Source organism: Bombus huntii, chromosome 5 (assembly GCF_024542735.1).
Source record: "Bombus huntii isolate Logan2020A chromosome 5, iyBomHunt1.1, whole genome shotgun sequence".
Lineage (NCBI taxonomy): Eukaryota > Metazoa > Arthropoda > Insecta > Hymenoptera > Apidae > Bombus > Bombus huntii.
The window spans coordinates 187,120-214,018 of NC_066242.1; the positions used below are offsets into that span (position 1 = coordinate 187,120).

General features: G+C 35.9%; 4 protein-coding genes across 4 annotated transcripts; 3 read left to right on the plus strand and 1 right to left on the minus strand.

Moving 5' to 3' along the window:
* Positions 1-49: 49 nt before the first annotated feature.
* On the plus strand, positions 50-3,444 carry LOC126865477 (uncharacterized). The gene is made up of 6 exons (XM_050618022.1): positions 50-140; positions 291-494; positions 2,118-2,240; positions 2,613-2,658; positions 2,734-2,822; positions 3,217-3,444. Exons 3-6 carry the CDS (start codon positions 2,132-2,134, stop codon positions 3,321-3,323), a joined length of 351 nt encoding a protein of 116 aa, XP_050473979.1. The 5' UTR covers positions 50-140; positions 291-494; positions 2,118-2,131; the 3' UTR covers positions 3,324-3,444.
* Positions 3,445-19,055: 15,611 nt separating this feature from the next.
* LOC126865476 (cytochrome c oxidase assembly protein COX11, mitochondrial) lies at positions 19,056-20,805 on the plus strand. The gene is made up of 4 exons (XM_050618021.1): positions 19,056-19,513; positions 19,790-20,019; positions 20,113-20,436; positions 20,515-20,805. The coding sequence occupies exons 2-4, from the start codon at positions 19,816-19,818 to the stop codon at positions 20,659-20,661; spliced, it is 675 nt and encodes a 224-aa protein (XP_050473978.1). The 5' UTR covers positions 19,056-19,513; positions 19,790-19,815; the 3' UTR covers positions 20,662-20,805.
* Positions 20,774-24,481, minus strand: LOC126865466 (tektin-3-like). Its single transcript, XM_050617986.1, has 9 exons — positions 24,356-24,481; positions 23,161-23,246; positions 22,858-23,094; positions 22,073-22,305; positions 21,834-21,943; positions 21,627-21,775; positions 21,324-21,546; positions 21,114-21,268; positions 20,774-21,016 (listed from the first exon to the last, which is right to left on the minus strand). The coding sequence occupies exons 1-9, from the start codon at positions 24,425-24,427 to the stop codon at positions 20,806-20,808; spliced, it is 1,476 nt and encodes a 491-aa protein (XP_050473943.1). The 5' UTR covers positions 24,428-24,481; the 3' UTR covers positions 20,774-20,805.
* On the plus strand, positions 23,240-26,432 carry LOC126865472 (cytosolic Fe-S cluster assembly factor NUBP1 homolog). Its single transcript, XM_050618002.1, has 7 exons — positions 23,240-23,574; positions 23,965-24,206; positions 24,727-24,828; positions 25,307-25,397; positions 25,513-25,778; positions 25,874-26,060; positions 26,132-26,432. Exons 1-7 carry the CDS (start codon positions 23,544-23,546, stop codon positions 26,185-26,187), a joined length of 975 nt encoding a protein of 324 aa, XP_050473959.1. The 5' UTR covers positions 23,240-23,543; the 3' UTR covers positions 26,188-26,432.
* The last annotated feature ends 467 nt before the right edge of the window (positions 26,433-26,899 follow it).

Genomic DNA, 26,899 nt, shown 5'->3' on the forward strand with positions numbered 1-26,899 from the left:
AGAAAATTATATGCATAGTTATAAATGTTGTTTGTTTACAGGTGGATAGCATCAGTACTTGGTCTTGCGCGTAGCATACAAGTACTTTATAGTTCTACGGCGCGGATTGCTATTCCTTGAACTAAAAAGTTTCTTTCAAGGTGAGTTAGATTAGTGTAAACGATCATGCATTGGAGGCATGATATAGCGGGTTGTAGGTCCGCTAGGTTTATATCACACATAAGACAATATGATATTCGTGTTCTTGTAGATGCTCCGCATATGAAATGAGTGGGTGGGTCGTCACATAGGTCCTGGTCGTCTGGATCTAAGTTATCGAAACAGTCTTGACAAAGATGACCGTTATCTAAATGGTAGACGGAACGTATCAACCGAACACAGAGGCAAGAACATCCTCCGTCGCTTCCAGATCGAATGCGGGTACGGGCCCGTCTGGGTCCTCTATGTTAGGGTTGATGAACTCGCCACCTGTTCTGTACATACATACGAAAACAGTTAATATATATATACTTTCTAATTTTTATAAGTTTCGTTCGGACCTATCCCTTTGTACAAATACTGTATCCCTGTATGTAGTATAATATATGTCGGAGATGAAAAGAAAGCCGAAGCCTTTCCTTGGAAATTTTGGGAACATCCTCTAGTACCTTAGCCTAGATTTTATTATAGTTGTAATTGCTTAAGATTTGTAATAAGCGAGATTGGGTTCGAGGTGACAATCGGTCGCTGAACGTAGCCACGGTCACGGGATGGATGTTTTATCTAACGGAGGTCTGAAGTGGTTGTATGTGTTTTCCGAGAAATGTGGTTGTGGCGGCATGCGGCCTCGAGAGCGGGCCGAGCCACGTGTGATGTTGCCTCGGACATACATTGCAATGGGACATACATTGTATTAGTAATCAAAACTCCAGGCAGAAACTGCCTAGCAACGGCGTTTGGAACTTTCTCGATGCTTCCAACGAGTGTGCCTAGCAACGGCGTTTGGAACCTTCTCGATGCTTCCAAACGGGTATAGAAAACAAAATGCAATCGTACAGGGAGAAAAATCTCCACGAGGCTGGCATTCTTACGATTGCCTTGGAGAGTGATACATCGAGCATTTTCGACGATCGCATTTGCGTCTAAGTTAGTTTCGCTTAGTAAGGAGTTATCCCAGTGACCGTGGATTCGTTTGAACTCAAACATTGCTAATAGTATTATTTAATTTAATTATTCGTAGATCGTATAATTCATTAGGCTTAGTGTTTGTTAGACTTATTATTAGTCGTACTTATTATTTGTTAAGCTTAGTGATAGACCTGTATATACGTGTAAATAAAATCTCGGCTTTGTGAAACGATGGCTAGTCCACATGAAGAGTCGTCGCGCGCCCAAAATTCGAATCGTGATCCAACATATATATAATGTGTTATGATTATGTTAGTTGTTATTTATTATATATATATTTTCCTTATCTCTCTCTTTCTTTTCTTCTTTTTTTTTTTATTATATATTTTTTGTTCAGTACCTAACATTGCTATTATGATGCTGTATTACATTGTATTGGCTATTATTTGTGTTGAGGTGCGTATGTGTGGGGTGCGTGCGACGAATTTTTCAACATGGTCGCTTGCGTGTATCGTTGGTTTAATGTCAACAGTAGCGTGTTGTTGAAATAGCTAATTAATTGTTAATCATTATAATTTTATTTAGCAGTGTTCTTGTGATATTGTTTTGTGTTTCAAGATATTGTGTGTGTCAATACCGTGTACTACTTTGATGTGATAGCATGGATTGTGTTGTTATTGAATTTCAATAGTCATTGTTTTGATTATACATGACTTGCATTTAAGTCTTGTTTAATTTAGTTAATGTTTTTTGTGTATTGTGTTACCAGTTATTTTGTGTAGCATAACTTTATTCTTTTACACCGAGTTCAGTCATGTTGTTAATATTTAGTTAGTCTATCTTGATTAATTTCTAACCTATTCCTGTGTTTATTGAATTTTCTTATTTTCCCTATTAATTTATTATTGCTTGTACTTGCTACTTGTTATTATTTGTGTATGATATGAATTAGTTTCCTTATTAGTGATTAAAATCTATTTGTTAGATTAACATTGTTTGTAATTCTTCAGATTCTACTCTTTCGATGCTGCATCACTTACCTAGATCATTCCCACAACATCATCCGATTCTTCGATATGCCTTGGATACTTACTACGGTTTCCTTCAATCGTCTTATATCTGTGGCCATAAAGGTACTGTTTAGTTTATTTAATTTAATATGTGTATAATGCATTGTGTGTGCGACCGCTATTGTGCATTACAAAATCCGTTTCTACATGTTAGAGATAATAATATAACAATACTACGTAGATTAATATATAATAAAATATCCTTTTACTCTCAATTAATCTATCTTAATTATTTTCTAACCACTTTCTATACTTATCAGCTATTTTATTTCTTCTTGTTAATCTGCGAAATTCATGCATGTACACTTCCTTGTATGGTGATTAATTGTTCACGAGGTAAGTTGCACTTTCACTGTTTTAGTTATTCGTTGAACTAACACGTTTCACATTCAACAGTAATTGGAGCACTCGTAATAAACTTCTTTTTCTTTTCAGGTTTCCGCTATCTGTGTTGTTCGACAAACAGCGCTATGCTTCCACAGTATTGTTATGACATTTAGTGCTGTTGTATTTTGCATTAAGGCAGTTGAAGTTAATTTGTTCATTTATTTTTCAGCTGGCTGTTGTACATGGTGTTTCGCAAACAGAGATCCATAACCTATTTTGCACGTAAACCTTCTCGTATGTTGATCATTTGTTCACAAGGTAACTTTCATTTTCACTCTTTTAATTTTTATTGAATCAACACGTTGTATATTCAAACATTAATTAGAGTACACATGATAATTTTCTTTTTTTTTTCTTTTAGGTTTTCGCTATCCTTTGATTTATCCACAATATAGTTATAACACTTAGTAACCTTGTATTTTGCACTGAGACAATTGAGACTAATTTATTCACTTATTTTAGGTAGCTGTCATACATTGTGTTCCACGAACAACGATCCATAACCTATACTTGCACGTACACTTTCTTGTATGTTGATCACTTGTTCACAAGGTAACTTTCACTTTCACTAGTTAATTGTTCATTAAGTTAACACGTTTTATATTTAAGCAATAATTGAAACACGTATAATAATTTTCCTTTTTCCTTTTAGGTGTTCGATATCTGTATTATTCGACGAACAGCACTATAACATATACTACCGCACTACGTTGCCCACTGAAATCGCTTTATTCATTGCTTATTTCGATTATGCGCTAGTTTTAACTTGTTTAAATGCACCGTTCGCGGAATCCCTTTTACTTCGATCTTGACGTTTTGGTTCTGCAAGATTTCTAGCACTTTGTATGGTCCAGTATATTGATCGGAGAATTTTCCTTTACTGGGTTCTTTTAGTAAATATATCGAATCTCCTATTTTAAAATCTTGGGGGTTGATTCGTCGGTCGTAATATTCTTTTGATCTTAGTTTGGATTTTATCAAATTTTCTCTCGCCATTCGTTGTACGGTGTTAATTTTATCGAACAGATCTTCGAGATATTCTGCGTAAGTTGGTTCCATGTTCTCTTCGATTATTACTTCACCAGTAGGTTCTCTGGCTAGATGTCCAAAAACTAATTCGTGCGGGGAGAATTTCGTTCCTTCGTGTACAGAGGTATTATAGGAAAACATAGCTAATTCTACCCATTCGTCCCAATTTTTGGAATTTTCAATGTATAATTTGAGATATTCTATCAGCACGTGGTGAGATCTTTCGATTGAACCGTTACTTTGTGGATGATATGCCGTCGTGGTATATTGTTTGATGCGGAATCTCTTTGCTACTTTCTTCATTAGTGAGGATGTAAAGTTCGTTCCTTGATCAGTGAGAATAGCTCTCGGTGACCCGAAACGACAAATAAATCGCTTTACAAAAACGTCCGCTAAGATAGGCCGAGTGGCTGAAGAGATTCCTCCTAGTGGAATCCCAATTGAGTATTTTGTTAATAAGTCTTGGATAGTTAATATATATTCGTTTCCCTTTTGGGTTTTTGGTAATGGACCTATAATATCCATACTAACCTTATCGAACGCTTTACCTGGTGTGTCTGTAAGTACCATTGGTTGCTTTGCTTTTATTCTTGTGAGTTTCTTCAATTGACATTCCTTACATGTTCTTACGTAATCTTGAATTTCCTTTTTCATATTTTCCCAATAGTAATGTTGTCGTATTCTTTGATAAGTTTTTGTTATTCCTTTGTGTCCTGCTACGCTTGATTCATGTTTTTCTCGTATTATGTTGTTCCGCGCTTCCACAGATGGGGTAATTACTTCCCCAGTGCAAATGGTGATGGTTAAGGTTTTTTCCATAAATATTTCCTTTGATTTTCTGATTGTATATCGCCAGGGTATTGTTTCTCATTTACTGCGTCTAATAGAGATCTTAGCGAGTTTAATAAATTTTCTGGTGTTATTGGAATATTTCTATTTTCCTTTATCGGTAGGAATACAATGTATTTTCCAGAATCGTAATTCAATCTTGCTTTTTCTAACATTAAATCTTCATAACGAGGTAATTTTCCCGTTTCCTTCATTTCTAAGGCTCCTTTATCTATCGGATTGCCATGTATATCTATAAATACTACTTTATGGTCATTTACTCTCGCAATTGAGTCTCGGGTTTCTGAAATTCTTAGTTCCGCAATTATCGTAGGTCTCGTGTCCTTTTCTCGTTGTTGAATTAGTTCTGGAATTACAGTGGAGGTCTCTTTTTCGCTTGTTGTATCCGTGCCTTCTTTTTCTCGATTGGTTATTTCTCTATCTGTACTTACATCGATTTCTGCTAATGCTTGGTCTAAATATTTTATGGGGGTTTCTTCTATTGTAAAATGTTTTCGGGTAAAACCCTTTCCTTGATTTTTAGAATCACTGGATTGAGGCAAGACGTGTGGTTTAGCTTCGAATATGGGAGAGTCTTCGGTTGACGTATCTATTTCGAATCTTTTTGAGACAGGATAGCGAATCGGTGAGACTTCCTCTCTCTTTCTGATTGGTAAACAAACTTCCGGAGGGTTCCTAGATAATGCGTCTGCGTTTGCGTTCGCCCTGCCTTCTTTGTATACAATATCAAATTCGAAGTCCGATAACTTTAATTTCCATTTCCAAATTCTTGAAGTAGGATCTTTGATAGAATGCATCCACGCTAAAGGTTTATGATCGGTTACGATGGTAAACTTTCTTCCGTAAAGATACGGTCGGAAGTGCATTGCGCTGTAAACAATTGCCAGACACTCCTTTTCTATGGTAGAGTAGTTTCGTTCGGCGGGATTTAATAGCCTTGAGGCATACGCAATCGGCAAATCCTTTCCGATTGGCCCTTGACTCAGTACACCGCTTATTGCATATCCTGATGCGTCTGTAGTAAGGTTAAAGGGTTTAGAAAAGTCTGGATATTGCAGGATGGGTTTCGTCACTAACACTGTCTTTAAATTATTGAATGCGTTTTCCTGGTCTTCTGTCCATTTAAAGGGAGTGTCTTTCCTTAATAGTTGTGTCAATGGTTTCGCGACCTTGGAGAAATCGGGTATAAATCTTCTATAATATCCTGCTAGTCCCAGAAATTGTTTGATATTTTTCGCCCTCTTCGGTCGTGGAAATTTTGATACGGCTTCGACCTTCTTTGGGTCGGGTTTCACGCCATCCTCGCTAATTATATGTCCCAAATAATTCACCTCGTGTCGTAAAAATTCGCACTTATCCGGTTGCAATCGTAATTTAGCTTTCCTCAGTCTTTCCATTAATTTATTAAATTTAATTTCGCGTTCTTGGAGAGACGTGGAATAAATCACTATGTCATCCAGATAGACGAATAGTTCTATTCCTTGCAGACCAGATAATATTGAATTCATCAAACATTGAAATGTTGCTGGGGCATCTTTTAATCCAAAGGGCATTCTTTTGAATTGAAAATGCCCGTATGGTGTCGAAAATGCAGTTTTGTGGGCATCTTCCTGTGACATACGGATCTGGTGAAAGCCCGATGCCAAGTCAAACGTGGAAAAATATTTTGCACTTCCTAATTGATCCAATATTTCTGTAATGTTGGGTAGTGGGAAGGCATCGCCAATCGTTTTATCGTTCAATTTTCTATAATCGATGACTAATCTCCAGCGCTTATTTCCTTGCGAATCGGGTTTTTGAGCACAATCCATAACGGGGAGTTATATGGAGATATTGATGGTTCCACTACGTCCGTATCTAGTAGTTCTTGGACCTGTCGATTTATTTCTTCTCGATGTATTGGTGGATATCGATACTGTTTAGTATTGATGGGTATATTATCCGTTGTAATTATCCTATGTTCCAGAACTTCGGTTGCTTCCAATGTATCTCCTGGAATATGAAACCTATCTTGATTATTACGAATCAATTTTTTAGCATTTTCCTTTTCTTCTTCGTTCAAATGTTCGAGTCGTAGTAACTCATTTATTTTATCGTATCTACTTTCCTCCGATCTTAGAACTGTATTGCACGCTGTCCTAGGAAGCGGGGGGGGGGGGGGGATTTTCAAATTCTTTAATTACCATCGTTGGTGTTGTAAATACGTAATCTCTCGAAGTAGTATTTATTACTCTTATGTAACCTTTTCCTTTATGATTCCTCACAACTGCATTACCAAAATAGATTCCCTTGTTCGGCTCGATTCTTGGAATAAATCCCTCTTTTATCTCTGGATTAGCGATATTAACTGAACACGTTATTGAACTTCGCTTCGGTATAATTATTTTTTCTTTACTATCGAAGGGAATATAAATATTTCCCCATCTGATATGTTTTCCCTCATAATCTAAACGAGCCTTACAACCTGCAAAAAATTCGGATCCTAGGATTCCGTCTTGATCGATTAGCAATGAATCATCGACTATGATGAAAACCAACCGGATGGCCCGCAACCTGTATTACCGTCTGCCCTAGGGAGACCAGGCTCGTTGCCGTAATTCCTCGCACTTCGATTGATTCCTTTTCGTCGATGATGGCTGAATCGAGTAAAGCAGGTTTCTTGATAATGTTGATTTCCGATCCAGAGTCTAATAATAAACTCGTCTTAGTCTTTAGATCTGGGGAAACTATTCGTGCAGTTGGGGTCGTTGGGGAATCGTTAAATTTTATTGAAATAATTCGGAGAGGTCGCCTTCCGAATCTGAATTCAACTCCTGATGATTTTCCTTCGCCGGTTGCTTGTGCTTCACTCTTTTCCTTTTGCCTTGAGATTCTGGATTCTCTGTCTGTGACCTCGTTTGGTTGTGGGATGACTCCCCCACAATATTTAGTGGTTGTTCGTTCGATCTTATGGTCGGCATTGCGTTCGCTCTGTCTCTCGTTATGGGTGGTGGAGTCGATCTCGCGGGGGTGGCTGTCCTTGTTCTGTTTGTTGCCGTCGGCGCCGGTCGCCTGGTTGCCGCCTGCACTCTTGGGCGATTCGGCGTATCGTTCCTTCGTGGCTCGCCCCATTCTCCCGAAGGACGTGTTTGGTTTCCCGATGGTCTCGAAGCATAGGGTACGATTAATCCGGCATCTACTCGGGCTTTAAATTTGTAACAGTCTTTTACTTGATGCCCTGGTTTTTTGCAATAGTTGCATGTGATGTCTCGTCCCGTGGAATCCAAAAAATTTTGCGATGGAGGTACCGATCTTCGATCTTGGCGGTTGTTCCCGATATTGTTGTTATTGTTTGCAGGACGTGCGTTGTCGCGTTTGTAATAGTTCGAGGGTGTCGGTCGTTGGGGTCGCGTTCTATCGGTTATTTGTTTCAACTCGTGTGTTGCTTTAACGGCTTGACGATACGCATCTTCTAAAGTATGGTATCCTGCTAATTTTACTCGCACATATACCTCGTTCAGAAGTCCTTTAACGAAAGCTTCACTCGTTTCCCAATCTATAGTAGCTTGGATGTCGGGGGATATAATGCCGTAGTCGCCTCTTTCTCCGTCCATTATTGCCAATCTAAGATTTTTAACGCGATCCATATAATCCAATATGTTTTCCCCGGGTCGTTGAAATATCGTTCCTAATTATATTCGTTGAGAGATTTCCTTGGGCCTAATAGATCCTTTAGCTTGTTTCCGAAATCACTTAGACTCATCAATTCCGTATCCTCGATGGCGAGGAGCGCGTGTCCACGGAGCTTATTTACTAATAATTTTACCAACTGAGGTTCTTGATATCTGGAAATCATATTTCGCGCGCGCTCACAAGCTCTTAAAAACTGGAATACCGATGGTCGATATCCGTCAAACACTGGCACCGAATCGATTGCATCTTTTAGCTTAATTGATTGGGGATTAACTTCTATCGGTATTGTCGCTTGGGAAATTATCGGCGATGATACGGGTGTCTTGATTTCCTTTTTTATTTTCAGTGAACGCACATCGTCTTGTAATTTATTCATTGTTATACTCATGTCGCGAAAATTCGCATCCCATGCTTTATATATATATATTTTTACATTTGTAGTTGCGCACATATTTTATTAAAGAAAAGCGTTAACAATACGTTTTCATGATTTATTTCTCGCGCCTGACTTCCATTAATCCTTAATATTCCTGTCGCCGTGACGCGTGTAAATCTAACATGGCTGCTCATAAATGTCATCAGCAAAGTTATAGTAACGGGTCTTTAAATTTTGTTTAATATCGAAGTAATTGTCTGCCGCTCGTTTTCCTTATTCTACCGCAATTAAACATTTACTTATTAATATTGCTTTAAAGTATTGTTCGTGCGAATATACGCATATATATATATATTTTATGTTGTGTGTTTGTAATTCTTCGATTGCGTTATTTATTGTTTTGAGTAGTTTATTTTATAGAGTATTCGATAATATAAAACATACGCGCACACATGCATATATATATATATACGTATTCATATGCATATTCCTCTTGGCGGTGTAGTATTCATACGAAATGAAATGTCAATTATTTATTTATCTTTTATCGGAATGTAGGCTAGTTTTAAGTATGTATCTTAGATTATCGGTTTGATAAAATTCGCACACATATATATATTTCTGACAACGTAACCTTCATTTTCTCTAATAATACGATATTGTATGTTTAAACTATTAGTTTTCGACATCATGTATACTTATATTTTATAATTTGATAATTTATTGCATAGTATTGGAAGCACTGTTTCTAATATTCACTAGGTTATTACATGTTAGGTGTTACGACGCCTAAAACATCTGCACGCCAGCCCGCGCGACCGGACAACAACCGACCTGCGTAACGGCACTTCGACCCTCAATAAACCTAAGGACCCACCATAACTTTCACTTCCCTGCATTGTTTCGCCATATGTCTTCAACCCGATTGTCTTGAAGAATTGCTAAAGCCTAAAAATATGCTCGAAACACAGTCGGTTTTAGAGGTGTCCTTGGGTTTATTAGTCGCCTTTAAAACACGGAGAAAGCGGGTATGCACCCATTAGGAAAACCCGAATAGCCCTGTAATAAAACAGGCTAGGTTTTTCTCACACACACAGTCATTTACGCACCACGATGGTAGAAGACTCCCTACTCATCCCTTCGAGCAGTAGTGCAGCATGACCAATCGACACCGCGGTTCGTTACCCTCACTTTTCCTAACGAAAGTGGGACCAATGAATCCGCGTTCTTTAGGCACAGGGGCACACCCACACCGAACTTATCTTCCGTATTAAAAAAAGAGCGACAGACAGTCTACCAACTAACGCCTAACGCTGCAGTCTACACATAGCGCAAGAGTCGCATACCTCACGCAAACTTTTGTCGGTTCTCGGTGTTGTCGAACATACATCTTCTCTCCTCAACATATCATAGTGCTAAGTCCATTGACACATTAATTCCATTAGAAGAGCCCTGTTCTAGCGTACATATCTTCGTGCGACAAGTTGTTAACTATTTATTTCTCTACGTCAGTGTAACTAAGTGTTGGGAAATATATACTTTATAATACTGTGAATCCCAGTGTTATACCAACTCAATCACCACTTATTATCTCAACGGAAATCAGGGGATCGATCAATTCGTGGCGTCGATTGTTATAATCGTAACGGGGATTTACGACCCCCGTTGACGTTTCTCCTCGCGATTACGTCTCCCCGCGATTGGTCGAATTTACATTAGGCATATATGTTTTATACTTATATGTAACTCTCCAAATTGATTGATTGAAATATATTTATATATATATATATATTCCTGACGTTTCAATCATTTTACCCTTTTGTAGTTACTCTTATTTCCTGTTTTATTCAGAATTGTTTGTATTATGTATTTTATTTATTGGTTGAATCTGTTAATCGCCCTCGTTTGTGATACCGCGTGTTCGCTTGTGCATTCAAATCCTTATTCGCGTGTTTTGTATAGAATGGTTTCTTGTTCTTGTTACGGCGCGTGCGGTGCGCGGGACGTGACATTTGCTTGTTTCGACGCTTAAACGGTACTGCATTGCATTAGCACTGTGAAATGGAGTTCAACGAGTGCTTAAACATCGAAATATCTCCAACGGGAAGGAAATGACGGCTATTTTTCGTCAAAATCGGCGAAATCTTCGCGATTTGCGAGATATTTTGCTTGTTTCGACGCTTAAACGGTACTGCATTGCATTAGCACTGTGAAATGGAGTTCAACGAGCGCTTAAACGTCGAAACATCTCCAACGGGAAGGAAATGACGGCTATTTTTCGTCAAAATCGACGAAATCTTCGCGATTTGCGAGATATTTCGATTGTTTCGACGCTTAAATGGTTGTGCATTGCATTAGCACTGTGAAATGGAGTTCAACGAGTGCTTAAACGTCGAAACATCTCCAACGGGAAGGAAATGACGGCTATTTCTCGTCAAAATCGACGAAATCTTCGCGATTTGCGAGATATTTCGATATTTCAGTATATTGCGTTTCCGAAAAATCTTATGATACATCCCGTAGTGGATTTTCTATCTACTTTATCTCCAGCCCAATCAGTGTCAACAAAACAATCAATATCTTCAGCATTCAAATTTCTTTTATAAGTTAATTTTAATTTTCTAGTTAAATATGAGTATTTCAAAATTCTCAATGCATATTTATAGTGGGTCCCGTCGTAACTATTTTGAAATTATTTGATTGTTATTCGATTGTTATTATTTTGATTGTGCGGGTTCTAAACTTAAGTTTTGTTCTATTGGTGTAAAATATAGTTTACTATTTTCTATATTATATTGCCTTGCTAATGACTCTATATAACTACTTTCATCTAATTTCATCTCACATTTCTTATGATCGTATTCAATGTTTATTCCTAAGTAAGTCTTTACTTCACCTAAGTCCTTCATCGCAAATTGATTTGACAATTTGTTTTTGATCTCATCTTTTTCTTTTGTTTTTTCCACATATTAATAAGTCGTCTACGAATAGAATTAAATATATAACATCATCGCTCTCATACTTCATATACAGACAATAATCACTCTTACTTCTTTGAAATCCTAATTTTTTCATATACTCGTCGAAACATTCATACCAAGCTCTTGAACTTTCACGCAATCCATATAACGCTTTTGATAATTTACATACTCTCCCGCTTTTATCGTCGTAACGTATAGGTTGTTTTACAAATACTTCCGATTTTATAATTCCGTTTAGGAATGCTGTTTCTACATCCATTTGCATAATCGTCAAACCATATTGACAACAATAAGATAGTAACAATTTCAACGTTTGCATTTTTGACACTGGAGAGTACAAATCTTCCAGTATTTCCTTTTGTTGGAAGCCTCGAACAACTAGTCGCGCTTTCTTACGATTATCAGATTTATTCGTATATATCCATTTCAAATCTAATACTCAGTTCGCTGTGGAGTGCCGAAGCGTGCAGACGTGTCTCTAGTGCCCAATGTAGTCCGAAAACAACACGTGTCGCCCAACCGTCGAAAGTGAACACAGCCAAGTGTTTCCTACCCTTGTAATGGCCCAGTAATCGCGACCAGGCTCTCCGGAGCAGACTCGCAACTACCCCGCGCTACCTCCCCCGTGGCAGAAGTGTAGCAGAACTCTCCGCACCAACGACGCTAATATTACAAAGAAACGGAAAATAGAAACATCAAAACCATACACGATCGACACACGGAATGAACAATCAACGATACAAATAAACACCCACAACAGGTTTGCCGTACTGCAATCCACTAACGACGCCATGGAAATCGCAGACCCGCCGCCAAACCAACAATCACGGAGAATCCCCCCTCCCCCACCAATATTTGTGGACGACGTCATCGACATACAAACAATGATCAAGTTCTTAGAGAGAGATATCTTCAAGGACGACTACAACCTGAAGATCAACAACAACAAAGTAAAAATTCTGCCGACAACCCACGACGCATACAGAAAAATCACTAAACTGCTTAAGACATTGAACGCCAACTTCCACACCTACCAACTCAAACAGGAAAGGCCTTTCCGGGTGGTCCTACGAAACATACACCACTCAGCAGACATAGATGAACTCAAATACGAACTCTCAAAACTCGGCCACGAAGTCATCAACGTAAGTAATATAAGGCATAGAGTCTCGAAAGACCCGTTATCCTTATTTTTCATAGATATAAAACAAAAGCCTAACAATAAGGAAATCTACAATATCAGTCGCCTAATGAACGCAATAGTAAAATTCGAACCACCGCTTGTGAAAAAAGAAATAGTGCAATGCAAAAGGTGCCAAAGGTACGGTCATACGCAGAAATACTGCAACCATACTTTCCGCTGCGTTAAATGTGCAGGCACTCACTCCACTGACCAGTGCACTAAATCACCGGAAACCCCAGCGAAATGCATCCACTGCCAAGGGGACCACCCTGCCAACTACAAAGGCTGCCCAGCATATAAAACACTATACACGAACAGGTACCCTAAGCTCAGAGCAAAAGAGGTATCCAACCAAACACCCAGCCCGCCGAAATTCACGACTACCCCAACCCCCTCAACCAACCAAACACCCAGTCCTACCAAATTCATCTCCACCTCAACCTCCTATGCCCAAGCAGTACAAGGCATCCAAAATAACCCGAACAGCCAAAGGGACCCTCCCCAAAACAGTGTCCCCAACCCACCTAACACAGACAACTCCTCAAGGCTTGAAAAGCTAATAGAGAAACAATCGGAGCAAATAAATCACTTGCTATCGCTACTAACCACTCATCGTGGAAAAATTAGCACGTCCCGACTCAAAATAAAACCAAGGCGCATAGCACTCTGGAACGCCAACGGTCTAGCGCAACACAAACTTGAACTAGAACTCTTCTTAAAACACCAGCAAATCGACGTAATGCTCGTATCGGAAACCCACTTCACCGACAAAAACTACCTGAAAATAAATGGTTACAAATGCTACCATACCCAACACCCCAGCGGAAAGGCCCACGGTGGCACCGGAATAATAATCGAAACAAGTATTGAGCACTACGAACTTCCATCATTCCAGAAAGACTACCTCCAAGCAACAAACGTAGCAATAGAAGACTGTCATGGCACAATCACCACTTCAGCAGTATACTGCCCTCCCAGACACTCCATCGCCAAAGAAGACTTTGATAACTTCCTGGACACCCTGGGCAATAGATTCATAGCTGGAGGAGACTATAACGCCAAGCACATCCAATGGGGCAGCAGACTGGTTACAGCAAGAGCCAAAAACCTCTTAAACAGCATAATAAACAACAACCTCAACTACCTCACCACATACGAACCCACATACTGGCCCACTGACACCAACAAAATACCCGACCTTCTCGACTTCTTCGTAACTAAAAATATCTCATCAAGACACGTCCAGATCAACTCCTCGGCTGATCTCTCCTCTGATCATTCTCGCGTGATAGCAACAGTCAGTTCAACAATCATCGAGAATACACCTAATGGCTCCATTCACAACCAACACACCAACTGGCAGCTCTTCAGAGAAGTCTTTACACACTCAACCTCAGCCTTCACCCCACTAAAAACAAAGGAAGATATCGAAGCAGCCACGGAATACTTAAACACGAGCATAATAAACGCAATCCGCCTCTCCACACCGACAAAGCCATCTAGCAGCAAACAAGAATATCCCCAATACATACTAAAAAAAATAGCAGAAAAACGTAGACTAAGAAGAGTATGGCAGACTCATAGATCACCGGAGGACAAACGCAAACTTAACAGCGCAACTAGAAAGCTATCCAGAACCTTAAGAAACTATAAAAACGACTGTTTCCATAAATACCTCGCCAGCTTATTCCCCACAGCCGACGCCAACTACTCACTATGGAAGGCCTCCAGGAAACTCACACGCCCCCCACAAATAATCCCACCTATCCGCCGTCCGCAAGGTGGATGGGCGCGAAGCCCTATAGAAAAAGCCGACCTGTTTGCCAAACACTTGTCAAAAGTATTCAAACCCCATTCCCCCCAAGCCGCCGCGAACGTTACTGAATACCTGCACACCCCCTTCCAAATGTCCCCTCCTATCGAACCCTTCTCCTCTGCAGAGACTATAGAAACAATCAGTCGCCTAAACCCCAAGAAAGTAGCAGGGCACGACCTAATAGGCAACAAAGCAATCAAGGAACTTCCCATAAAAGGGATCGCACTCATCACATCGATTTTTAATGCCATCCTTCGCCTTGAATACTATCCTAAGGCCTGGAAAATCTCATTGATTAACCTCATCCCTAAACCCGGTAAACCGATATACGAAATCTGCTCCTATCGCCCAATCAGTCTTTTACCTACCCTGTCCAAACTATTCGAGAAGATGCTCACGAACCGACTCCTTCCAATCCTAGAGAACTTGAAAACACTCCCAGATCACCAATTCGGCTTCCGAAAACATCATTCTACAGTAGAGCAAATCCACCGCTTAACTCATACGATCAGCCAAACACTCGAAAAGAAAAAATATTGCTCAGCGGTTTTCCTAGACATCCAACAGGCATTCGACAAAGTATGGCATGAAGGGCTACTATACAAGCTTAAAAAGGTCCTACCTCACCCCTACTACTCCATCCTAAAATCCTACCTAACCAATAGACAATTCATGGTTAAATGCCTAGACGCCACTTCCGCAATATTCCCAATAGAAGCCGGCATACCCCAAGGAAGTGTCCTCGGACCCCTACTGTACTCCATCTACACTGCCGACTTACCTATATCAAACGAGATAACAATAGCGATATTTGCAGACGACACAGCGCTATTAGCCACCCACGCAGACCCGGTAATAGCCTCATCCACTCTCCAGCGAAGTCTCGACTCCATGGAAAAGTGGTTTCATAAATGGGGCTTCAAAATTAACGAAAAGAAATCCTCACACGTAACCTTCACGCTCCGAAAACAAACCTGCCCCCAGGTCACCATCAACAATGCAACAGTTCCTAGCAGGGACTCAGTCCGATACCTGGGCATGATCCTGGACAGGAGACTAACGTGGAAGAAACACATCTCAGATAAAACGAAGCAACTAAAGGACAAACTAAAAAAATTCTATTGGTTCACGAACCGACGCTTCAAACTAAATATACAGAATAAAATTACCCTCTACAAGACCGTAATAAAACCTGTCTGGACCTACGGAATCCAACTATGGGGAACAGCAAGTAACTCCAACATTGAAATACTCCAACGCTCCCAATCGAAAACGCTAAGATCCTTAATAGACGCACCTTGGTATGTTACCAACGAAACCATCCATCGCGACCTCAAGATACCCACCGTCAAAGAGGAAATAGCAAAATATAGCGACAGATATAGCAAAAGAATCAACAAACACCGAAACCCCCTAATCACTGGACTACTCGATACGACGGACCAGATTCGCAGGCTGAAGAGGCACTACCCGCTTGACCTAAACGTTAGATTCATTTAATTATCCAAATTAAGCATATGCACTTACTTATAATACTTATAAATTATACCTATCTATAATAAGTATTAACTTATTGTAAATAAACAGCCATGTCACTGCGCCACGCCAGAAAAATTACTGAAAATTCTCAACGCGAGAATTGATTGTAATTTCAACAAATAAATAAAAAAAAAAAAAAAAACAAACGTTTAAACCAATGTTCTGCACATTTTTTACTATTAAGGTTTTCGGCTCTATGATTCCTTCTTGCTTTTGGCATTTAGCATGAACCAAGACTGTTTGTAACAATAATACTCTCTGTGGCAACCAATCTGGCTTCTCGCATCTTGCCCAAAGACGAGCAGATATCTCTGCTCATAGTGGGAAGAGAAATGCAAAAAATCCGTCTTCCAAATCCAAAAAGGCGTCTTCAGTTATTGAAGGCCGCATAATCTGCGTGATTCTTTCAGTCACGACGAGATCGCAAGTTATCACAGCGAACGGTCATTCTAAACGTCTAATAGTCTTAACACGTTGACCGCCACGACACCCGTATTCGGGTGTCAGCAAAGTTTCTGGTCAGGCCACGTAACCCATATTCGGGTGTCGCTTATTTGACTACTTGCGAAGGGTCGTCGTAGGTATTTGAAAAGATATTCCATAATAATAAATTGTTAATTAATAATTAATTGTAATAATAGTTGAATTGTTATAAAATAAAAATATGAAAATGGTTTATTAAAAAAATTATTCAGAATGTAAAACTTTAAAGCATTCTATACATAGTTGAGGTTGGTCGGGACAATTTGGACAATAAGTTGTTGTTTTCTTCAAATTCTTTTGTGCCTTTGTTCGGTCCATTCGACGTCTTTTATTTGCATAACATAGTTTGCATGCGCGTCTAATGCTTCTTCCGGAATCATTTTTCCGAACGGCGATATTATGCCGACTCCATCGAAGACGAGGATTTTTTGTATTTTCAGGCAACCTTAATAATTTTGCAACTAATAATTGTCTAAATATTCTAATATTTATATTTTTTCTTGTTGCAATTTTGTAAACCGTCAAAGCGTTTACAACAGAAATTCCCAGAAAGAATTGAATGCCAAATTTTCTGTACCATTTGATTCCTTTTCTAATTGTGGTGGCATAAGAAACCACATCGGAATAATCTATACCACACTTTCCTTCATTATATTCAACAACAGCTAGTGATTTTAATGTTGCGAACAAATGAAACGAAAGATCATTCTTGAGACCACCACTTAAGCGATTAACGTTACTAAGATATCGATGGGAGCACCTAGCAAAGAAAGCTTGGTACTGCTGTACGCGTGGCCTGACGGAGATTTCTTTGAAAACACGTGTGGCAGTCGACGTGCTAAAGAAGGCTTGATTAAAGATACTGTTGAGAATTGTGGATCTTTGAGGCCGAAATAATGTTATAGGAACACTAAATTTATACTGAGGATTAATATTAAAACAATGATATATTTATTTCATGGACGATTCCTTATATATTCATCGATACACACTTGCACGCGTCTCAGCATTTTCTTCTATACCCGACTGTAAACCGACTCTTCGACGACTCTTAACCAACCCTTCGACGGACCTTAACCGACTGAAGAGTTTACATTCATCTGTTTTCGAGACGCTTCAGACACACATACTTCCACACACTGATATTCACATACAAGTATCTCTACTACGCATTTAACCTAGTCCAGCACAGAAAATTATACATATCTCAACATATACAATAATAATTCTTGATTGTTAAGAGTAATAGTCAACTCAACTAAACTTTGCTCTATGAGGCTACGCTTGTTTGTGCTAAAACCATCATGATATAATTGTCACGTGACGGTTTACACCATAGTAACGCGGAGTTCGGTACGTAATTATTTCTGCGGGTGCTGCAATCTTCGTTTCTGCTGGTGTCCTTCTGAAAGTATTAGGGTTTCTTCTCTCCGCTGATGTGATTTTCGTAGACGTGTTGTTGAAATTTTCCTTTTTCAGAAGTCCTTGCTGCTGCATTCTTCTTACAGTATTAGTTTCTGCTGATGATAAGTCGTACCCTTCTTGATGCGTAATTACCTTTGCTGGTGCCGATACTTGATCTCTTGGAGCGTTGCAGTTGCTTGTTTATCGTACTGGGTATTGTGGTGGGCAGAATCCGCGCAAGGCGGTACATGTCGCGGACCTCTCATTGTTCTTCGATTTCGAAATTCTTGGGTCAGGTTTTAATTTTGTTCAATTTTTCATACCTTCCATTTTTATATAGTGGAATTTTTCCTTAATTTAATCAGGTTTTAATTTCTTTATTCCCTGGCCATCTCACATTCTTCGTTTTATCAGATCTGTCTTTTTTCTTTTCTGGGTCTGTTGTTTGCTTCATCAGGGTTTGCATTCATTCCATTGTGTCTCCGGAGTGGAATGCGGTCAATTTTACTCGGATTATTGTTTTCTACTATTGGTTTTCCTATTATAGATAAGAAAGTATCTTTAAACATGTTGTATTCGCTTACCGCATCTTGTCATATTTCTATCTTTTTTTTAAGAGGGGACTAAGGTTAATTCGTACAAAAATAAGGCATATTTTTGTGAATTATTTGTGATGACACAGTTAAAATCGCTTTATTAAAACCAGTAGTACATTAAAGTATGACATTCGAAGAATATTGTATAAAATTTTCACGGAGAAATATTAAAAAATACGGCAATGGCAGCAATTATTCGGACGTGTCTCGGAAAAAAGGTAAAATTGTGATGCCCCTGATAACTTGGTGCTGGATCATCTGAAATCAAAAAATCAAAGTTCATTCGTTAGGTAACAGTTTTCCCCAGCTACGCTGGGAGGGTTTTTCGAAATTTCAATTTTTCACTTTTTTGGAACACTTTGAAGGGAAAATTAGCCGCAAATTTTCGCAAAATCGGCTAATTTTCCCTTCAAAGTGTTCCAAAAAAGTGAAAAATTGAAATTTCGAAAAACCCTCCCAGAGTTACCTGGGGAAAACTGTTACCTAACGAATGAACTTTGATTTTTTCTGAGACACGTCCGAATAATTGTTGCCATTGCTGTATTTTTTAATATTTCTCCGTGAAAATTTTATACAATATTCTTCGAATGTCATACTTTAATGTACTATTGGTTTTAATAATGAGATTTTAACTGTGTCGTCACAAATAATTCACAAAAACGTGCCTTATTTTTGTACGAATTAACCTTAGTCCCCCTTAAGATTCTTTTCCTCCTGGATTTGGAGAAAGAGGAATTTGTTCCGAAGATTAGCGATAATTAGCATTGACTACTTGTTTCTGGCTGTAGATTCTTGTTATATGCTAGCGTAGAACTGCTTCCAGCGCTTGGCCGCAAGGTGCAGCCCCAGTCCGGGAACAACTAGAACAGTGAGCGTGAGCGAGCATCATTTCCTCCCTCTCTCTTAACACCGACTAACGAGCGGCGGCAGTATACATGTGGTACATGCCCGATTAGACAAGGGCAGAAGCGATTTCTATGCAGTGCTTTCTTCTTATTGCCATATCGTATCCATTTAAACGGTAATATATAATTTGCATATTCTATCTTTATATCTCTATGGTTGCTAGTCTTGCGAGTCTTGATAGTGATGACATTGTTCGCGCAAAATAGACTTGGTTATTATTTTAAACAAGCAATTCTCCATAAATTTGTGAAACAAATATGATAAACTAAATCGAATTTTCATAAATATGACTAAAATATGTTATGAAATTAGTCTTTTTTCACCAAATTGTACATTGCATTTGGTAAATCTACTTTATGGTAGATTTTGAAAAGTTTTCATAAACTTTTAGGTTAAATTAATAAAGGAGAAAATAAAATGCACACGAAAATCTATCAAAATATATTGAATTACTACAGAAGGCAAGTACATACGAATGTGTCTCGAGTTTTGTTTAATCAATATTACGATGCGACTCACAAAAGACGAATGCGTTCTTCGCGTTTATATTGGAGCGGATTTGGTATTTTAGTCGTTGGTTTTACTTATGCTTCCGTGCCTTTATATAGAATATTTTGTCAGGTAATTATCGTTGTTTTTAAAATATGCTATCCATATTTTAATATGTACCTTACGTTTGACATTATGATGTTTGAGAATAAATTTCCTTAATAGTCATATAATTATGGTGGTACTGTATCAACCAATCATGATAACAGCAAAGTGCATTCAATGAAACCTATTAAGGATAGAGTGATAAAAATAAAATTTAATGCTGATACAGCAGCCATGATGCAATGGAATTTCAAACCACAACAAAATTTTATAAAAGTTGTTCCTGGAGAAACTGCCTTAGCATTTTACACAGCAAAAAATCCATTAAATGTACCAGTGACTGGTATATCTACTTATAACGTAGTACCATATGAAGCTGCACAATATTTTAATAAAATTCAGTGTTTTTGTTTCGAGGAACAACAACTTAATCCACATGAAGAAGTAGGTTTAATAAAATAATTGCATTATTATAGAGATAGGAAGTCATTTAATTATGTTATCTAATGTGTATTGTTAAAGGTTGACATGCCAGTATTTTTTTACGTTGATCCAGAGTTTGTTGATGATCCAAAAATGGAAAATGTTGAAGAAATTGTACTTTCCTATACATTCTTTGAAGCCAAAGAAGGAATGACATTTCCTATACCGAGTTTCATGAAAAAATAGTAAAAATTGTAAAAAAAGGATGTTAGTGTTTTGACAAATATATGTTCAATACCTAATATGTTGTTAATTACATTACATTGTTTAAATTTTTGGGGAAGACAATGTAATAATATATAATAATAACTATGTATTTATTGGTGAGCATTAACATTTGAAAAGAATATTAATTGGATAAGCACGTCTAAGACCAGAGACTTTTTCTCGATCAATATGTATTGCGTCAATCTTTAGTATAAGATCGTGCTCCAGCATTGCTCGTGTTTTTAATAATTTCTGATGTTGATTCTCTAGTTCTTTCAATGTTCTGTGCATCCTTTCTATTTGATGATTTATTTCTCCAATTTCCTTCTGAAGGCTGTGAAAGTAAAATACATTAAAAAGATATTAAAAGTTTTCTTTTCTTATTTCTTATTATCCTTTGTAATCATGAAAATAAACACATTAAAATGAACCTTATATGCGCATAATCACGACAAAGCTCTATGTCCGGGCGATGCATTCTACCTTCAAATCTAGTATGTGCTACCTTCAGTATGTAACTCTTATCTCCAATAGCTTTATGCATCAACTCCATGTTTTTCTCAACATCAAAGATTTCTTGTTGTATCTAAAAATAGTATGTTACACTGTTATTTCAATATATGGAATATAACTATTTGTACCATTTGTAAATGTTGTTGAAGTTTATTTTTAGCTTCAAGTAATTCAGAAGATCTATGTGCTAAAGCATTGTTCGTATTATTCCATGCATCCCACATTTCTTGTGTAATTTTAATCATAAGAGCTTCTACATTTGTCTTTAATTGGCAAGATTTATTCCTCTCTATCTGTGATTTCTGAACTATCTGATTAGCAGTGTGTATCCATGTATCTTGTTCAGCAAAGCTAATGAGATAGATAAATTTAATTTTTACATAAAGCAACCTGTTAATACAAATTGGATTTATTTACAAAATTTTATATACCATGCATCATATTTTTCAATTCCGTTATAATATTGCAGTCCGTGACTGTAATTGTTCAAGTGATGACACATTGTATCTATTTCTAATGCATTTTCTTTATTCTTTAGGTCCAATTCTAATTGACATTGAGAGATTCTGCAGTCCCGTAGCTGCAAGTAAAATTGGTTTATGATCACACTAAAATTTAATCACTTAATTCAATATTACCTGATCCTTGCATTTATCTAAGTAAGTTCTCAATTTTATTTTATTTTTATTTAAGATTTCTATTTCCCTAAATAAACATTTCTCCGAATCGTCATGTACAAGTTCTGTATCTGTACAACAGGGAGATGGAACAGTATTACTAGATTATATATTCTAATGACAACAATAGCAATAGCAACCAATAACATTATTATTCACAGCAATGATATTTTATTTACTATCAAACTTATTTGCCATACCTTTCCTAGCTTCTCTATGATAAAGACACTCTTCTGCTATATGTAATGGATCTTCAATGTCTTTGATAGCTTTATCTAAAGCAGAATGACAATCTTGCAATTTTTCAATTTCCTGAAGTAACCTTTCTAATTCCAATGTTATTTCATTCCTCCAAAAATTGACATCATTTATTCTTTCACCAAGTCTTCTGCTGGTATTGTATTGTCCAGATTGTACTTTCTCTTCAGCATCTCTGTTACAGTATTTGTTTATTATTATTATGTACATTATAACATATACATGCAATTTGACTTACTAAAGTTGCTTCCAAAAGTATTCAGATAGTAACAAAATTTGACTATATATACTGTGATATATCGTTTCCTCTCTTTTTTCTATGAAACACTATCTATTGTACTATAAAATTGTATATTGTTAATTTAACACATATTTTTATATATATATTATACAATAATATAAATTAATCGAAATTATATTCAATTATTCCGTAACAAAAATATTTGGACATGTAAAAGTAAGTATTATTTGCATTATATACACAAAATTCCACAAATTATTTACTTTGTTTAAATATCATTCCACATTTTGCATTCATTACCTCAATTTTTAAACCTAAATCCCATATAGAATTTGAGATATACTTGATTCTAAAATCTGTAAAACTATATTCATAGCATAGAATTTCATATAGAACATTCATATAGAATTCATAATAAAACAAGACTAGTAATAAGATTAACGAAAAATAGCGTTCTATTAGTGTAGAATCTGATATGGCGTTTACCTAATAATTCGCAAAGTTTCGTTTCTCACTCTCTCTGATGAATATCTACATGCATCTGCTTCGTTGTAATATTTCATTTGTTTCTGAAACCATTCATTTGGTGTATATCGCGTATGTAGAACAGTTTTTGAAGCATGCAGTGCATCACATTTATATCCCGTCACTAAATTAGGAAATCTTAATGAATTTGGTTTATTTGCAACATCTGATGCATAATTGGGTGTTGATTGTGTAATTCTACAAAAAAATATTTTTTGTGAGACATGAATTAAATGAAGCAATACTAATCTATCGAAAACTTACAAGGGTAGAATTTTAACATTTTTATATTCCATACTGGGACGCCAAGACAAATTATAACCACCGTCAAAATTACTCCACAATTGCAACTGTTTCAAATTTTACATAAATAAAATATATTAAAAGAGAAAATATTGCACTTATTTTAACTAGGGTCAGAAGCTAACAATGGTAAAATAAAGTGAAAATTTTAAATCGCATCTCATTTAAATTTTGTAAGGATGATGAATTTGAGATTTAATCCTTAGCATAAAATGGGAATTGAGAAATCACTAAACTGTTTTTAAAAAATATGAAACATTTTTAGATAGATTTTAGACGTTATCTTTTTATCTGTTACTTGAACAATTATTAGTCGCAGTTAGTTTAGTTGGTTATTATCCAACATGGCAGATATACCTGGTGATATACCACAACGTAAGTATATATGCAACAAAAAATATTTCACAAAATATTTAATATATCATTTATAATTTGGTATTATAATTATTATATACGATAACTATAATTATTACATACGATAACTAATTCAAGTGTGCGAAGAATCACTTTTAATTTAGTAATACGTTTGTATTTATATGTAAGGTTATATTATATTGTGTTTTTAATTTCAATATTTGTTTCAATGATTTAAAAGATAAGCAACATCTTCAAATGTACCTGCTTGAATTGTTTGAATTATTATAATTGTTGTAATAATGTTTTTTATAGAAACTGAATGTAATAATTCTATACATCTAGCATGAATGCAACATATTAGTAAAACCTTACTTGTTATATAGTGGATAAATAATAACATTTTTATAGATTGTCCTGGTACTACAAATAAAGATGCAGGGAAGGTATCAATATGCGCTGGTTGTCCAAATCAAATGATATGCGCGTCTGGTATTGCCAGACAACCGGATCCTACTATAGATCTTGTTAAAGAAAGGCTTTCCACAGTTAAAAATAAACTAATGGTGTTATCTGGTAAAGGGGGAGTTGGTAAAAGTACTATAACGTCATTAATATCCAGATTCTTGGCAGCAAGCAATGCTGATATAAATGTATGTATCTTTCTAACATAAAAATTGTGAGAAATAATTATTTTAAACTTTTATTTTATGAAGTATTGTTATCTATACATTTTTATGCCATATGTTTTACAATATAAACTAAATGTTATCTTAGTTAATATTATATTAAAAATGCTTACCTTCCTTCTTGTAGCAAGAACATCCATATTGTTTTCTATGTATATATCAACAGAGCAATTTCTAGCAATCATTACAGTTTATAGTATACAGTTCATGCTAAAGAATATACTTACACTCTTTTACTTTTATATATATATATATAACAAATATTTTATATATAATATAAAATATATATATATCATACATTTATTATATTATCCTATAGCAGTATTTTATTTGATCATTGATTATATATTAAGCCTTTAATATTCTATATGATGTACTTGTAACCTTAAGTATAAGTAAAGAAATTGTTTATAACATATATAAAGCTCAATTTTATAGATTTTTAATTTTGCTGAATGATAATTTAAAATAACAAATTTTGTAGGTTGCGATACTAGATATTGATATTTGTGGACCATCTCAACCAAGAGTATTAGGTGTGATAGGTGAACAAGTTCATCAAAGTGGATCAGGATGGTCGCCAGTGGTAAGTTTTTATAGACAGAAATAAATTCAGATAAATATGTAGTACCATATTTGGATATAGTAAGGTTATACAGGGTGTTTCTAATAATTGAGTTGTAATATTGTTCTAGGTAAAGTTAGAATAAAATAGTAAAGTAAAATTTATTGTTTAACACACTCTATTATAAATAAGACTATACAACTTTTGTCATAACGGCACTAGTGTAGTTGCAAAGTACAATTTCTTTTTAATGGCATCTCAAAATGGTTTTGGGAAAAGTCATTTTGGGAAAACTCAACACTTTTCAGCATGTTTTACTTTCTTTCAAAGTTCTTGTTAGAAAGTTGGAATCAAACTTTAGGAGTATGTAACATTCATAAAATAAAGAATACTAATAAATGTGAATGGAAATATCATTAATTTCGAACTTATATTTTCAAATATGAGTCTATATAAAGTTAATAGAACTCGTTTATTAATGTTGCTTCTCTTTTTGTAGTATATAGAAGACAATTTGTCACTAATGTCTATTGGATTTTTACTTACAAGTCCAAGTGATGCAGTGATATGGAGAGGACCCAAAAAAAATGGTATTTGATTTATAGCTACTTCTGTTTTCCATATATGTACACATTTTTATTAACAATAATAATAATAATTTTTACTATTATTCATATACATTCTTGTTCATTTTATTATTTCTAGGAATGATTAGACAATTTTTATCAGAAGTAGATTGGGGTTCATTGGATTATCTTATTTTGGATACACCCCCTGGTACATCGGATGAGCATTTATCAGCAACTTCATATCTTAAAGATGCTGGCATTACAGGAGTAATAATAGTAACAACTCCACAACAGGTTGCTTTATTAGATGTGAGAAAAGAAATTGATTTTTGCAGAAAAGTGAATATACCAATTTTAGGTGTTATTGAAAATATGAGTATCTTCATGTGTCCTAATTGTAAAGTAAGTATGAAAAAGATAATATTAAGTTGATTAGATAATGTTACTGTAATTTGAATTGTTATTGTTATTTTTATGAGCACCTTTTTCTTATGCAGAATTCTGTAGAAATATTCCCAGCATTAACAGGTGGTGGTTATGCAATGGCTAAAGAATTGAATATAGAATTTTTGGGTTCTCTACCATTGGATCCACTTTTGGCTAAGTGTTGTGATGAGGGAAAAAATTTTTTAACGGAACTACCAGAATCACCAACTATTTTGACATTACAGACGATTGTTCAAAGTAAGTTTTTCTAAGTGACACATATTTTTGTATGGCGTTTGTATTGTGCAAATTAATCTTTTTTATTTCAGAAATTATTGAACAATGTGAAAAAATAAAAAACAACTATGAGATTGATATAACTTAAAAGAAAAAATGTGATATTTATATTACAAGAACATGTATGTGTGTATTAAAATTGTGTAAAAAATGTAAAGTATTGTTTCCTTTTCTTTCTTAATATATTTTATACATTTAATAAGTGTCTATTCCTTTTAGTATACTTTGCAGTCTATATAAGTATGATAATGCGCGATATGATGTGTTTAAAATTTTGTAATGATATATTTGTATAGAATGTAGAATAAAGTAAGCATATTTAACCATTTATAACTATTTGAATTACTTCATGATGAATACAATAAGAACTAGGCCACTATACATTACAGCACTACTATAAGCACTAATTATAGTAAATAATATGTCAATAAGCATAATATAAAATAGAAATAAGTATAATTATTACTACATGTTAATTATTAATTAAATAATTATCACTTGATTTTGAAACGTATATATGCACAATGCATATACACATAAGGTATTAAAAACTAATTTGTAATATATATATATATATATATATATATATATATATATATATATATATATATATATATATATATATATATATATATATATATATATATATATGTCGGAAAAGGGTCAGGAATAAGGTTGTGGGCGTATGATAAATCTTCATTGGAATTGGCCATCGTCGTGTTATACAGTCTGTTAATACGGGTATGGATACTACCGACTCGACAATCAACCGCGGCGGTTGGACACTCGCGATACTAGTG